Consider the following 16,263-nt stretch of genomic DNA (forward strand, 5'->3'; position numbering starts at 1 on the left):
ATCAACATGTCTGCCCATCAATTTATCAACCTATAGATCTTTTCTGTTGTTCTTCAAAAGTGAAGGAAGCTGTAATCCCCACCCATAGCTGATTGCAAGTAGGCCTATACAACAGAGATTCAAGGCAAGAAAAACAAAACCTCTATGCTTTATAAAAAGTGCTCAGTCCTATCTGCTCCATGGTGGTGTTGAGGACATAAGACAGTGGTTCCCAACCCTGGTCCTGAGTTGGTTCCAACCGAGATCTCGGTTCCTTAATTGAACTAATAATTGGCCTAATCAGAGTTTATTAACTGTATTAAACCATTCAAGATTAAATATTAAAAGTATAGAAGTCACCCGTATTCTCCAACTTTTTGTAAGTGAAAAAAGTAAAATTCAACTTTTAAAAGTTGAATTAAGCAAAATTATAAATTCAGATGAGGTTTACATTAATTCACTGAGTGGAGCTGGATCACAGCACTGACTGATGGAAAATGGTGACCAGCACAACAGGGACGCACCAGCGACACAAAGCTTTACAAAGCTGACAAAAGGGAAAGAGCCATCTCTTGAAATCACACTGTGAAAGACATTGAAGGCGGAAGTATGTGAACTGCAACTGAATAAAATTAAAAAGTAATTCGCCCCCTCTGGAAGATCTAATTATATCAAAAGGATAGCAGACAGCGATGTCTTCCTTAGATCTGTCAACCCCGTCACATCCTCAAGTCAGCTTACAGTATTTCATTATACATCATAAACACCACACTTACGCACTTACATTACATATTAATTGCGACAGAAGACACTTTATAATGAGCTTGTAACCTGATTTGTGCTATCCCTTATGTTTCGCTTTCCATAAAGCTGAAGGTATTTGCTTAGAGATCAGAAAACCAGGTAAGACCAGAACTACAATATTTATTTTTCCTTTTAAATATTTATTTTCTATTGCGCACTGCAATACTATATACATATATTTAATAAATTAAATGTTAATCATGAAATCAGCTTCTGAGACAACCGAGTTCCAGTTAAAGTTTAAATAATATTTGTAACCCTTTAAATACCAGACAAGGAGAAATGGCATTAATCCAAGTACAACAAAATTAGAAAAAAGGTTTAGAAAAGAATAATAATGGTTGGAGACTACTGTAATGAATTGCAGGTTCTCAGTATCTAAATAGAATACACAATAAACAGAGAAGAGCATAGAGGGAAACACATGACTATCATTAGACAGCTTGACAATTAATTAACTACTTAATCATGCAAATCAATTAATTGCTTAAATCTATTTCATGTCATGATGTCCAGACTCATATACAAAGTATACAGATGAATGAGTAAGAAACCATATGTGTATAATCCAAAAAAAGAAGAAGAAAGCTTTGAAATTCCCAGCTCTTGATGTTGGCTTATATAATTGCCTGTAATACATAAAACTAGACATGGATCATACTGTAATGGAAGTGCTTTCCATTTGTAATGATGTTTCTTTCTTTAAAAAAGTAAAAACAAAACCAGGTCAGTCTGTATCCCTGGCTCCTCATATAGTTGAGGAGCGTGTGGCTTTATCGCTACCCTTGCTATAGGAACTGGGAACTCTCTACTCTTATTAAAGCAAAGATAAAAGGCAACAATACTGATACATAAAACAGCAAAGCTTACATATAACAAAAAACATCTGACAGAGTTTTACATGTAGAAGGGGACCCTTTAGATCAGTGGCAGCTATACTACTCCAATAGCTCAGGACAAAATCTATGTAGGTCAGACTGAGCCTCTTTGGAGTTTAGCCAGGACACTGGGGTTAGCCACCATACTCTTAAGAACAGCACCCCGGGATCATTAATAACCACCAGCAGGCAGGATGTCCCTGCAATGCCTCCCACCATGGTCTCAGTCTGTGCAAGTTTATGGTCTTATATTTTGCTTTTCAGAGATCATATCCAGGTTTCTTGTTACAAGATCAGTGAACATCTCCTTTCCCTTGTACTTTTCTAAAACAGGGTGTTACAAGTAATCCTTGTGACACACCCCACTATGGAGAAACCAGCGTGGTTATGACCTACACAAGAAACAGCCGCAGTAATCTTGAGATATATGTACAAGATGCCCCGAACACACTGCATGTTTCGAAGATCTCTTCCGGGAATATGTTCTGCCAAAGAAACATGTCTAATATTCAAGAGAATTACATGATTTCTCTGTTCAGGAGTTATTAAAACCCACTGTTGCACATTTATGCGGTGGTGGAATGGCAAAGCACGCTTATGCTACCATATTTCGAGAGCACTGATTTCAATTTCTGGTGCTGTGCCTTCTCAATAGTTCCACACTGTTACAGCTTGTGCTTCTATTACCCCTGAATGGAGAGCTGTTTTTCTGGTTGTTATTTCGGGCACCCCCCTATTTAAAGGAACTTCTTATTGAATACACTCCAGGTCAGCCACTGTGATTCCAGAACTTTCTGATCTTCATACTGCTTTGTTTGTTAAGTAATACTGTCAAGCCTTAGACCTTTGCCTTGAGCCATGGTCCCCCAGGGATTTAACCTCTCCTGTAACAATCTCTCATCATACAAGAGTTGTTGGGTATTGCTTTTCTCTCCTCCTAATGGGTCATTTATTTATTTCTACACCTCGTATTAATTGTTGCAATCTTTGAAGTGGCTCTGTGTAGCTACCTTGCAAAGGGTGCCATAACAAATAAAAATTGATTGAATTGATTGATGACTTGCATATGAGGTCGAGAGACGATTACAGTCAGCAAGGCACAAAATCCCAGCTAAAAGTCAGTTTAGCAACTATAAGTGCTGAAAACATGACTGGGCAGAGAAAAGAAGAGCAGCCCAGGGACTCACATTTGTTTTTTCTTAGTGTTTAATACGAGAAACGCAGACATGTCATTCTCATGAAACCACCTGAAGTCATGTCCGAAATGAATTAATGCACATATTTTTACTACATGGTTCACTTAGTTGTTTTCAACTATTATTTTAAATATTTTTCAGTCATTTTTTAAATCGAACAATTCATTACCGTAACTCGTCCAAACAAAAATGTTGTTCTCTTACAGCACAATAAATATTACATAAAACGTATTAAAACATTTCAACATTGTCTATATTAGAATATATTAACATCCAATAAGAATTTCTAGAAGTTTAGAAAATATATTATCTATATTACTGGCCAAAACAGTGTGTCTGTGTAAATAGATTTCATCACCGTAACATTTGTTTACCCGCCTGTCAAAACTACTGTATATTTGTCAATAAAGTTTTATTGAACCAGAGTTCCACAGAGAAGAGAAGATTCAAGATGCTACAAGATAAGATTATCTGTGATCTTTTGATAGTTAAAGAATGTACTTTTGTTTTCTTACACCCCTCTTACCCATGGGTGTACATTACCAATGTTGTATTTCATATTTTAAACAAATATTCATTATAAACATAATAGAAAGTGTGTGGGAATATAGTGATGGAGTATAATTTTTTGCTAGGTCATAGTCATTGGAAAATAATGTTTACATACTTAACACAATATACCCCTATGGGTGATTGATATGATTGCGCTAGGATGTACATTTGATCCTCTAGGTTAGCATCTAACATTTAGTGTAATAGAGTGACATACATACATACAAATACACATACATTACATATACACATACATATAACTATTACTATTACACAACACAGTCAAATAGGATCTGGGATGTGTTGTATATTGATGTTAGATGTTATCGATTTTTTTTACTATTGGCATAGTGTTAGTGTTATAATATTTGTAATATTTCTGCAGGTATCAAAAACGAAAAGAGAGTGGTCTATTGAAATCAGCCGAAGACATGACTCCCAAAAGACATCAACCCCCAAAAAGAAACAATCAAAACTAAAGAACAAATTAAAAAACACAATAAAGAAACTCAAGGAAAAAGACAGGATACTTGAATGTATGAAAAAGAGAATAAAAAGACTGGAGAAAACAGAAGCAGAGGAAACCAGGCCCAAAAGAGGAGGAAGACTGTGGTCCTGACCAACAAAAGGAAGAGAACGGGAGCTCTTGTTGAAGCCTACCTTCACAGGGAAGATGTCGCAACAATAATTAATGGAAAAGCTGGGGAAGTAAAGAGAGGTGGCCAGATCTATAGGAAGAGATACCTCACAGACACATGAAAATATCCACACATGGTTTCTTGGAGAGTAGCCTACAATAATCTCAGTTCTTTAAACACAGGCCCTTTCGGATTGTCAGACTTGCGGATGCAAGATACACAAAAACTTCCAAGGCAAGGTGTAGACGTTACACCAGCTCGACATCACAAAGGTTTTAATGCCTGCAGAACTGGTGGACGCATCTGTTTGTGATCCTAACAACATGAAATGCATGTATAATAGGTGTGACAAATACCATAACAACATTCCCTTCAGAGATTAACCCAAACACAAAAGGCAACATTGTGTCCTGGGAAGAGTGAGTTACTAGGTCCACCCTACACTCCAGGAAGAACCAAGATGGCTCATCTTCAGAGGTTGAGGGGAAAACTGTTATACTGGAGAAAAAGTTTGGAACCATAGAGCTGCTTGTAGAGCTCATCAAGGAGGGTCTCCCTCGGTTCTGTAGTCATTTGTACAACATTAGTCATCAGCACGACCGCCTGAAGAAGCTGAAGGACAGCTTGACCGAGGTGCAAGTTGTAGTCCATGTAGACTACTCTAGAATGTAGAGTGCACTACTTTTATGGAGGAAAGGTGGAGTTGTTTGCCACACTTTCGGAGAGCCTCCAGCATGATGCCATTGCCACATGGGCCAACCTTGATCCAATCTTGGATCATTTCAGAGCCAGTCATCCTGCTGCATCAAGGATCCACTTCCTGGCTGATAGACCAACTTCTCAATACAGGAACAAGACCGCATTTTACATGGCCTCGACAGTACCTTTCCTGAAAGGTTTCACATCAGTCACATGGAACTTCACTGAGGCATCACATGGTACAGGAGCCCCAGATGGAGTTGGAGGTGCTCTGAAAAACCTTGCGGACTGGATGTTGGGCTCCACAAGTACTCCACAAAGAGAACCTGAAAAGACTTGAAAAAGTTTGAGATGTGCTGGAAATATGTTGCATTCCCTTTCTACTGATGTTTATATAATTTCCTATGAACAAAATCACAAATACAATCAATGTGAAAAAGCACATTCATGTTATGGTAATGACATAATTCTTTGAATTTAAACATTGTTTTTATTTAAAATAACATTTTAGAATGAAATCTCCTTATGTAAGTGTGCATGCCACTAAAATCTTCTGAATATATACATTTGGTATTTATCATATTTCAACCTTTAAAATTGTTACAGTAATGAAAAGATATCTGACAGTGTCAGAAAATGTTAAATACATTTTTTTTTTCTAAATGATTATAATTAACATCAATAGTAACTTTAGATGATATCTGATATCATTATAAAGTTCAATATTGTCTATTTAACTGCTTATTTTTTTTTCTAACAGTAGCACAGTTTTGTGAGAATCATCCAGTCAGGTCAAGTTCCAGGCAAAGACTGAAATCAGTTGGGTTTTAAATACCGTTTGACTCTCCTTTTCTAAAAAAATAACAACCAAAATCCCCCCCCACAAAAAACAACACATTTTCACTAGCTCTATCACAGAGTTGGTTTAGCCTAAGATTCAAGTGCGTCTCTAGTTACCACACTAAGAAAGAGGGGTGGAGGGGGATGGCAAAAGGAGAGAAAGAGCTTCCAAGATGAAGTGGTTAACAGTTTAGAAAGAGAACATGAACCAATTCAATTGATCAGTCTGCAGCTTGTAAATGGATGCCCTTGAAAGCACTAGATGTTATCATCTATGCTTCCTGTTGCTTGGGAGCTTCCCCCTTCATCCCTCTCCCTCCCTCTCCCCAGTGTAATTGGGTATAGATTACAGGAGGACTGAGACACCATCACTGGCTTCCTGACAGATGAGGAATGTTAATGTTCATATAGAAAACTGCCATGTAAAAAAATTAAACCTGCCAGGGAAAAATGCTGGGAACCAGAACCAGAACCATTCCCCCTGCCCCTGTAGGCCACAGTGAAATAAACAACTACAATAATGATGATAATAGTAATAATAGATCAATTCAGTAACTGTAGCTTGATTGCATGAGCATTGGCATCGTGGCATCTGTAGGAAAAACAACATTTTAACTGCTCTTTAAATGCCAAAACAAATCATGGACAGGGTTCATGTGTAAATAAAAGTGCTTTTATTTCGAATCCTCAAGCAGTTGCCACCTTCTATTCAGAGAATATGTAAATGAGATAATAATGGGTTTCCTTTTCTTCATGTATTTATTATTTGTGTGTGTATTCTGGGAAATGTATATTTTCCTTTAATTGTCTACACATGGTTTAATGTTTTCCAAAATAAAAGATCCCAGCATCCCCACTTTGCATTGCCTGTATTTAAGTAGCACATCATTCATACTAATGTCTGTGTGAGGTGCATTGGTTTTACATCCTCCATATTTCTAAAATCATCTAGTAGTAAATTTTTTATATAGACATAAAAATTGTATGATTTCAGTTACAGAAATAAACCATCGTTAACAAGTGATTGCACACCAAATAACGGTGACAGAAAATCTAAAATGAGTAATATAATCACAATATCTTGATATTTCCATAAGTTCGTATGAAAACACTTTCTTTTTTCAGTTTGATTTAGTGTCATTGCCGCACACAGGTGCCAATTTCCCTAACATCTATAGTCCTAGTATCAAATAATAATGAGAGAAATTTCAGGGTTCTCAAAAACACAGTCACACCGAAAGCCATTAACTAAACTAAGTAACAGCCTCTTTTCAATCTCTCTGAAAATGCATGTTTTCCATTGCAGTGGTTCAAATAGCCCTCTTCCCTGTGTTCCCTGACTTTAAAAGCAACAGGGCTTTAAATATTGATGCTATCTAAAAGAAAGCAGTTCAGCGCTTTACAGGCACATAATGTCTCTGAAGGGACACATTAAAGCCGGATCTTCTCAAGCATTTCCGTTTACTGTGCAGTCTGACCGTACAAGTGGGCCTCTGCAGTGCTGATTGCTCTGTTGATATCCAAGAAACACACTATTATAATGTAATAAACACCAGAGCTGTCAGATAAATGCCCTGCACTCTCTTACGGGGCAGGCACATGCAGTGCACTAAGATGTGCAGTCAATGTAAATCCTAATGCTAAATGCTAAACACTCTCCTCTCGTGTCAATTTAAAAAGTCGTAGCCACATTTTATTCTAGAACATGGACTTGTTTTCCACATGGCATTTAAAAACATTTCAAAAGACACCCAGCATTTTAAACCTGCAGGATATGTCTAGTTTACATAGATCACATATATGAGTTAAGACTTCCTGTCCGTTTTTTAAGGAAAACTAAATGACTGGGCTAATTTTAGCTGAACAATATCTAGCTAGTCTAGTATAAGCAAATAGTGTTGCTTTCCTTGGATCTCAGCGGATACGTTGCATCTCAATTGTGGGTCCTCTATGGCTATGTTAGAAAAAGCATCAGTCATCGTGATAAATGCATACGCACATATATTAAATGCTAAAAGATCAATGATATTCTCAACAATTTGTGAAACAGTTTTTTGCTAAGCAACTAACTACCTGTTCTTCTCATTCTTAGAAGATAACAGAAGAAGAAAAAGGAGAAAAATCAAAAATCTGAAGTTGCTTCAATCACTTCCTCCAAGTTCACAACATAAATGGGTAAGATTGTTTGTTGGGGGTGGGGGGGGTATCAATAAAATAAAAAAAAAAAAAAAAAAAAAAAAAAACCCTGTTGTTTCAGCATCAGTTTCCTTCAGATGTTCAAGGAAATGTTCATGGCAGTGTGTGAGACAGCACAGATTCTCTGATCTAAGATGTTAAAAACAACTACCATCTCTCGAGTCTCTTACAAGTGGAAAGACATACCGTTTGGGGCATCCCTTTCTTTGAACATCCCACAACTCTGGGACAGAACACGTAAATAATGCCGGAATTTACAAACTTTGAGTATCTTTCTTCTCTTTTTTTAACACATCGTTTTTTTTAGTTAGGGGACAGCAACCTCTCTCTCTCACCCTCTCTCCACCTCTCCCCCCACCCATTCTCCATCAAACCCCACATCCCTTGTCTATTTCTCTCTCGCCCCTCTCTCAGATTGAGGGTGTTTCAGTGCAGACAGATGGGAGGAAGCACAGATTTTCCCCACCCACAGATCAAAGTCGCCACAAATAAACTCATAAGACTCACAACAGCACTGCCACTATATAACAGACTGTAGGCTGTCTTGCTAAACCAGAAGTCCTCCCCTTACATTATTACACTCTGGTGGTTGAAGCTGTGAAATCTGGGGACAATGCTTACCCGATGTGTGCGATGTTGTAATAATGTGGAGATGGGGTATGGATGTACTGATGCACATTTACCATTTCATATCAGAACAGCCTCTTTCCCTGACAGCTCCCATATTTTTTTAGTCAAGAACAATAAGCCAACTGATTTCATGCTACTATGAACTGCAGGTAACTCCATCACTGCGCATCGCTTGATGACCAGCTATCTTTAAGAGGTTTGTGCAGTTTATTCCACACAAGCTCAATGAGTCTTAAGGGTGGACCTTAGCATCTTTAGGTCATTTGTGTTGATGTCCCCCCCAGCCTTCGGATTCTTATCGATCTAGTGACATACACCGATCAGCCATAACATTATGACCACCTGCCAAATATTGTGTAGGTCCCCCTTTTGCTACCAAAACAGCCCTGACCCGTCGAGGCATGGACTCCACTAGACCTCTGAAGGTGTGCTGTGGTATCTGGCACCAAGACGTTAGCAGCAGATCCTTTAAATCCTGTAAGTTGCGAGGTGGGGCCTCCATGGATCAGACTTGTTTGTCCATCAAATCCCACAGATGCTCGATTGGATTGAGATCTGGGGAATTTGGAGGCCAAGTCAACACCTTGAACTCATGATCCATCAGACCAGGCCACCTTCTTCCATTGCTCTGTGGTCCAGATCTGATGCTCACGTGCCCATTGTAGGTGCATTCGGCAGTGGACAGGTGTCAGCATGGGCACCCTGACTGGTCTGCGGCTACGCAGCCCCATACGCAACAAACTGCGATGCACTGTGTGTTCTGACACCTTTCTATCAGAACCAGCATTAACTTTTCAGCAATGTGAGCTACAGTAGCTCGTCTGTTGGATCGGACCACATGGGCCAACCTTCGCTCCCCATGTGCATCAGTGAGCCTTGGCCGCCCATGACCCTGTCGCTGGTTCACCGCTCATCCTTCCTTGGACCACTTTTGATAGGTACTGACTACTGCAGACCGGGAACACCCCACAAGAGCTGCAGTTTTGGAGATGCTCTGACCCAGTCGTCTTGCCATCACAATTTGGCCCTTGTCAAAGTCGCTCAGATCCTTACACTTTCCCATTTTTCCTGCTTCTAACACATCAACTTTGAGGACAAATGTTCACTTGCTGCCTAATATATCCCACCCACTGACAGTTGCCATGATAACGAGATTGTCAGTGTTATTCACTTCACCTGTCAGTGGTCATAATGTTATGGCTGATCGGTGTATGTTCAAGCAAATAATCCATGACTTGGAAACTGCAACCTTCAAAGTTTGTTCATTCTGAAGGAAACACCAGCCCTGCTGAGCCAGCGGCCTAATGCCAACAAAAATGGTAAAAACATGGTGGTTTGCACTGTTAAAGAAAACGCATAGACATAAATACAGTTTGATGTTTAAGGGACCCCAAGTGTTTTTCACCTTTATTGAATTGTATTAATCAAAGGGAGCTAATAGAGAGAGCTGCCCCACTCCAGTCTCTGCTGTTGGAGATAAGTGGACAACATCACCTGCTAAAGGAAGTAAGTTTGCGTTCCATTCTAATTTTTCAAACTGATCGCCGGCTCAGGATTTGCAAACTGACTTTCACTTGCTTTCTTTCAAGGTTGATTAACACCTCCCAATTTGACAGCAGGACAATTTAAAGGTCACTGGCTTTCTTTTTGGCCTACACAATTCCCATGTGCACTGGGACTTAGCGCTTCTGAGGCACCAAATTCATTCTCTGCTACCCCTAATTTTCTCATGCCACATTTTTGCTTACTGACTGAGTGGAGAGCCATTCAAAAACAAGGCTTCCTGTCTGAGTCGCTCTTAGAACCAGCAGCCTGAGTTACAGGCCTGAAGGAGGAGTCCTGCCTGTTGGCCACAGAAAGTTTCCAGAGCGGTTCTGGGTTATGTGCTTAGAAAAAAAGAACTGATCAGCATTGTGTTTCAGTCCCACAATGCCATGTCAGACGTGCTGCAGTTCTGTTCCTGCCACACATCCGCGGCAGCAGGAATTATATATTATTCAACATGTGCAGCGCTGATGAGGTTTGATGTGCTCGTTATGGCTGGAGACCAAGCAGGGTGAGGCTTTGTATCAATTAAGCTGTGGTGATCACACCTAATGTTTCTGCGTCTTTTTTGCAGAAATTCAGCTGATTTTCAAAATTTTGCTCATAGCAAATACGTGATCTGAAAAAAAAAAAAAAAAAACCTACTCCTAGATTTAATGACTTTGCCATTTAACTAATATAAATTATCCATGTCTGTTAAATCCCTGTTATAGAAAATAAACTTATACTCAGACAAGGGCCTGCAAATATTTACAATTTATAATCTGTATTATGGGATTAAAAAAAACATAAAAAGCAATATGTAAGCTACACTCAATGTGTATTTTTGTTGTCTCGGTTTTGTTTTATAATTGACATGATACCCGATTACTCATGGCTCTTAACTTTCAATAAAAACACTAATAAACAAGAACTTCACACTGATAGGATTAATAACTGAATTACTGATGCATACCCCATGCAGGGAATCGCAGGAATGACCCTGTTTCAGCTCCCTGGCAGAGACACAATCAGTTCAGGTTTACTTCCTCTAACCACAGAGAATCTTGGCTCTCTGAAAGCTCTCTAGTCCCAGGGAAGGCAGAGAGGGTGGCATCACTTGAACTGCTGAGCTCCTCGGGGAGAGAGCAAGGAGAGGGGAGCGGAGAGGGGGGTTTGACTGACGGAAGATTTTGTTTGTTGGGGGAGTGACCCTGGACCTCCAGAGGCTCATTAGACAGGACTCAAACTGGGCCGTTTCCAGCATGCGTCACACAGTGCCTCACAGGAACCAGTCTGTGCTTCATGGAGCTGTGGCCCTCACGGTGCTAAACACAGATTGATGGAGAAGGGCGCTCAGGGGCCCAGCGGCAGAGAAAGGTTGAGCGTCCTTCTCGAGCACATAACTAAATCAAGAAGAAATAGGCCATAGTTCTAGAACACAGCACAGTTCTCAAAACCAAAACCAATGAAAGAGCGGGATTTTTCAACAAGGGTAAACTAGGAAACCTCATTTGGATCACTTGATCAACTCCTTTCCAAGGGTTTATATAAAAATGATCCAATTCATGCACCTTAGAAAAATGTCAGCATTCTGTCTATAGGTCTGGTGAATATGATCTTAAAAAAAAGTTATCTACAGAAATCTCTTCTGGGCTTTCAGCTAACCTCCTACACGACCCCCCCTCGCCCAGCCAGCCTGGCAGAATTCCATTATCCATCTGGAAGACTCTGAGGACGGCTAAATTACAGTTTGAAATGGAGCCTGGCCTAACTGCCGTCAAGAAACCTCATTTATTTAATTTATTTAATTATTTAATTTATTTATTTTTCACATCCAGTTCGCCGGTTATTTATATTAGCATTAAACCACTCACTCTGGAAGTTATCGATAATTCACACACTTGACTCTTAAAAGTGTCTGGGACGCTATAAAGCTATAGGGATTAATTGCCTCTAGCTATTAAAATGTAATAAATGGCCAGGCCCCACAGCTCTAGTCAAGGGCACTTGCACCACAGCACAAAACTGGATGCGGAGATGTCGGAAGGTGATCTTACATTTTCTCGGGGCAGTCAATTCACATTCATTATTCGTATTTTTCTTGGTCTGTGTAACCAGTAGAGCCCATACAACAGTAGAAAACCCCAAGCTGACTGTTTCCAGAACAATATTTCCTGTCCGCCTTGTCCCTGAAAAAGTTGCACGAATGATTTAGTTGGTGGGTTTGCTCCTGCAGCAGTTATCAAGGCTGTGACTGATCTGGTCAGCAAATTCCATGGGGCTTCTGTCAGACTTTGTCAAAATATTCATGACGAGCCGTCAAATCGCACACTTTCAGTTCACGCCTCCTCGGAATTCGCACATGGCTTCACTTTCTCATTTTTAATATTCAATCTCGGTGAACAGCTCAACAATCAATTCAGCCTTCAGCCTAAACCTTACTGTACGATCACTTACCTTCTTCTAACAATTGAATTAGGCTATTGACTAGCAACAATTAGCATTCCACTGTACATTGACTCCTGGATGTTTTCTTCTCACAGTGTCTGTTAAAAGATACATCTCCATCACCACTATTTGACTGCTCATTATTTTGCTGCTCTACAGTTCTGTATCATGTAGTAAGCAGTACTGATGCCACGGGTGATTTAATAAGCATATCATAGGGTGAAGGAGTGAAGACTGTGCCATAGCAATGCTTTTGTTTAGTTTTGTCTGGTCAGGAGCCAAAACAAACCATTGCTTTTAAAGATTTGGTAACCCTATTATGCCGTGATGACTGCATATTACTCAGGAACAGAATATCCTATGCAGATGGTGAGAATGATTCTCTTTTTCTAGCACTGCTTGCTGTGGCATGCCTGTAGCCGGTGCAGTCGGAGCCAGCTGCCCCACACCGCACTGCTCCACAAGCACAGTGACAACCCACTACGCTAAAAGACTGGCCTGCTGACGCGGGGGAATCGTATACTGTGCTGCATTCAGAGAGGGATGAGGTCTTCATCGTAACGATCTCCTACACAATGAGACCTGCTTCACCTACATTTTCTCAGAGTTCAGTTTTGTTCCTTTTGCACTGTGGCTCACTAAAAAGAAAAACAAAAGAAAAAAAAGAATGTATGAAAAGACAGTATGAAAATGCTTCACCCCCGCTCCACTATAATAACACCTTTGCAGATGTAGATTTCTGTAACGCGCAGAAGACAAAGCTATACAGAGGAATTCTGGCAGTTTCTTTCAAAAGCCACAACCCAAACATATCTGCACAAGAATTCAAGCGGCGTACATGCACAGCTTTTTCTGCCATGAAAGCGCTGGAGTCCCTGAAGAATACACACAGGGCTTCCGCTACAAGACAAAGCGCCTAAAACACAGGCAACCAGTCTGGGGGGATTTGAGAACAGATAAATTAGAAACCTGGATAAAAACAGGTACCACACCAGCAAGGTGTTTTATGAATAAGGTAGAATAAAGGAGCTCCCACACAAGCTGGTGTCAAAGTCACTTAAATTTACTCACCGTCTTTGCCTACCCAAGATGGGTGTTTTGTAAAGTGATGTGTGACTGACATATGTAAAGCTGCTTACCAAAAAATGTATGAAGGCAGAGGAAATTTGGTGCTTTTCTGAGAACGCATGAGACAACCATCATGAAAGGGAGTGTGCCTCATCGACTAGGCCGCTTTTAACTGGTAACCGTTTGGTGTGCCTGAGGACTTGAGTGCAGGACAGCAGTTTGCAGACTCATATGGAAAATGACCCTCTGAAGCAATATTTGGTTATAATAATGATGATGGTGATGATGATTATGTGTACACAGGCAAACACACTTTTTCATATGGAGTTGACTGACAAACAAGTATAAAAGCAAAATAGGACATTCAAAATTTATATATTTGTTATTGCAGTAGATTCCTGATTATTCAACCTGAACGGGGCCGATAAATGGTCAGATTACAGAAAATGACAGATATGGTGTGGGGGGGAGGGGGGGCGGTGGACAATCTGCAAATCACAAATGACATGGAAGTGCAGTATAGGTTCGAAATCAGGTTTATTAATCATTATTCTACAGTACAACTAACATAATAGAGTACAGAAATACCTATTATTTGAAGAATTAAATTTCAAATCAATAAAACTGAACAATTTATTTTAAATTGATTAAATGCAACATTTAGTATGGCAAAATGTACAATTTTTCTAACTCACTGCTTTTCCTCTTCCTGTCACCAACTGTAACTCGTCCCGCACTTCGAATTCGGATGCAATTTCTTGCATGACTCGTCTTTGTCTAGTCTCTCCGGGAACATTTCAAAAGACTTGTGAACTTAGCTCTGATGTTCTGCTTTGCTTATTGAAAATTATCTGACTTTCCTGACTGATAAAAAGTACTATAGAGCAAAAAACTTTTCCTGATTTCATGCCACCAAAAGATGATCTCCACAGCCTATCAGTTCCACTCCTGCTAACATTTGCCACAAAGTGAGAGAAAAATGAGATTGCTATTTTGCCTTAACACACAAGCATACCAGACTCAGAATCGAGTGATATTTCAGAGGGAATCTCTTGGCATCATCTCAATCTTCTCTTGACATTTTCTGATCAAACATCAGCCTGCGTTTCAGGATCAGAGCTTTTCTGCTGTGTACTAAAAAATAAATAAGAAAAAAAAAAAAATCAATCACTTTCGCTTACTCGCCCGAACAAACCCAGGCAGTTTGATAGATCTTTAGATTTTTTATGATCCAGCTTAACAACACAAACATAAACAACAACCACCACCAGAACCCTAATGGGAACACTGTGACATGGAAAGTGGACTGAGTTGCGTGTATGTATGCCTGTCTGTGTATTTTTATTATTGTCAATTGTATGATTACTATACATAGTACATATCCATCGTTTGGCAGTATACTTTGCCTGTTATGTCAGAAAGTTATTGTTGTACAGAAATGCATTGTAATTTTGCTCCTCCTTATCTTTTAAATTGCTTACAAATAATACACTTGTGAGCAAAACACTAATGTCTGGTTCTTTTCTTTCCATATAATGGGTTGGGGCACTTTCAATGCAGTATTTTAAATCTGAACAGATATAAGGAAGTCTTTCTTAATGGAGTAGCACTAAAAGGAGATTGCACTGGTCATAGGAGGTGACAGAAAAGTTATCTTTTTAGCCATTGTACATACATACATACATACTTCAGTCCAGCTGCACCCCTTATCCCAATATGTCTAAATGAATCTGACAAGCTGGGCATAGAGCAGAAGGATAATAATGCTAAGACGAACATTTTATTGGCTGGCCTAAAGGCTTATGTATTACTGACTCAAGAGAAACATTTCCTGTCATGCATTACACTGCTTTAGATACACCTTTTCACCGAGTGAGCAAATATTATTTCCCTCCTACCTCATGGAATACACAACTAGCCTTTGCTATAGTAACATAAGTCTATCTTGCAAGACACTGAAGCTCGGCATCTGTTATACATGTAGGCACCTCATGGAAGAAGTAAAAAAAAAACTGCAGTATGCCGTGGCTACATTTCAACAAGTCACTCTAGAAATCTGTACCGCAGTCTCTCTCTCTCGCTCTCCTTTTTTGTTTTATATGAATTGTCTGTTTTGATCAACCAAACAATGGTTTATTGATCCGGTTTTATGGCACGTCTATTATAATCAATGAAAAAGAGGGGTGTGGATTCCAGAGGCAGGTACATCTTGTGGCCACTTTCTTAGAAAAGGCTTAGTCGGCAAAAGCTAAATGAACGATCTCTCCAGGTTTCAGCAACACAAACTACAAGACGACTGGTGCTTCCTGGTAGTCAGCCACAGCAAAGGTTGATGGGAAAGGACACAAGGGCCAATCATCTCCGTGCTAGGAAAGAGCTAGACATTACAGGCCAGACGAAATTTAAATCTTTAACCCCACCCTCAAATTGCACATTACAAACTTGTACCCTATCGCGTGTTGATAGAAAGTAGTAGAAAGTGGCTATTTACAAAAAATGAAATGGTGACAGGGCACAAGTGATTACTTTGGCAGGTACAAGCGTTGATTTGGTCTAGCCCTATAATATCCTATAAACAACTGGATGTTTTCTCCATTGGTGGTGGTTGGTACAGGAAGGCCATACACTCTGTAGGGCGTTTATTTGTTTCATTCAGTTTATCCGGGTGAATTACCTAGAAGATTATGCATCTTCAACATTGTTTTTACTGGGGCTCTAGATCTAAATCTATGCCCGAGGCAATCAATACGTCTCATGGGAAAAGCATCAGGTATTACTGTACAAAGTAGTCAGAGACTCTTTGCTCAC

At 39.7% G+C, this 16,263-nt stretch overlaps 1 protein-coding gene across 3 annotated transcripts in view; it reads right to left on the reverse strand.

Annotated features, from left to right (window-relative positions):
• lyrm4b (LYR motif containing 4) overlaps window positions 1–16,263 on the reverse strand; it is a 79,007-nt gene that overhangs the window by 22,041 nt on the left and 40,703 nt on the right. Inside the window, exon 3 of one of the 3 annotated variants that reach the window (XM_066724404.1) lies at window positions 13,976–14,589. The exons of the other annotated variants lie outside the window; for them this stretch is intronic. Within the exon in view, the coding sequence (XP_066580501.1) occupies window positions 14,569–14,589 (21 nt within the window). The 3' untranslated portion in view covers window positions 13,976–14,568. Of the gene's footprint in view, window positions 1–13,975; window positions 14,590–16,263 lie in introns of those variants that run through there. 3 annotated transcript variants of the gene reach the window in all.

Source organism: Amia ocellicauda, chromosome 2 (genome assembly GCF_036373705.1).
Source record: "Amia ocellicauda isolate fAmiCal2 chromosome 2, fAmiCal2.hap1, whole genome shotgun sequence".
In the NCBI taxonomy this organism is placed as follows: Eukaryota; Metazoa; Chordata; class Actinopteri; order Amiiformes; family Amiidae; genus Amia; species Amia ocellicauda.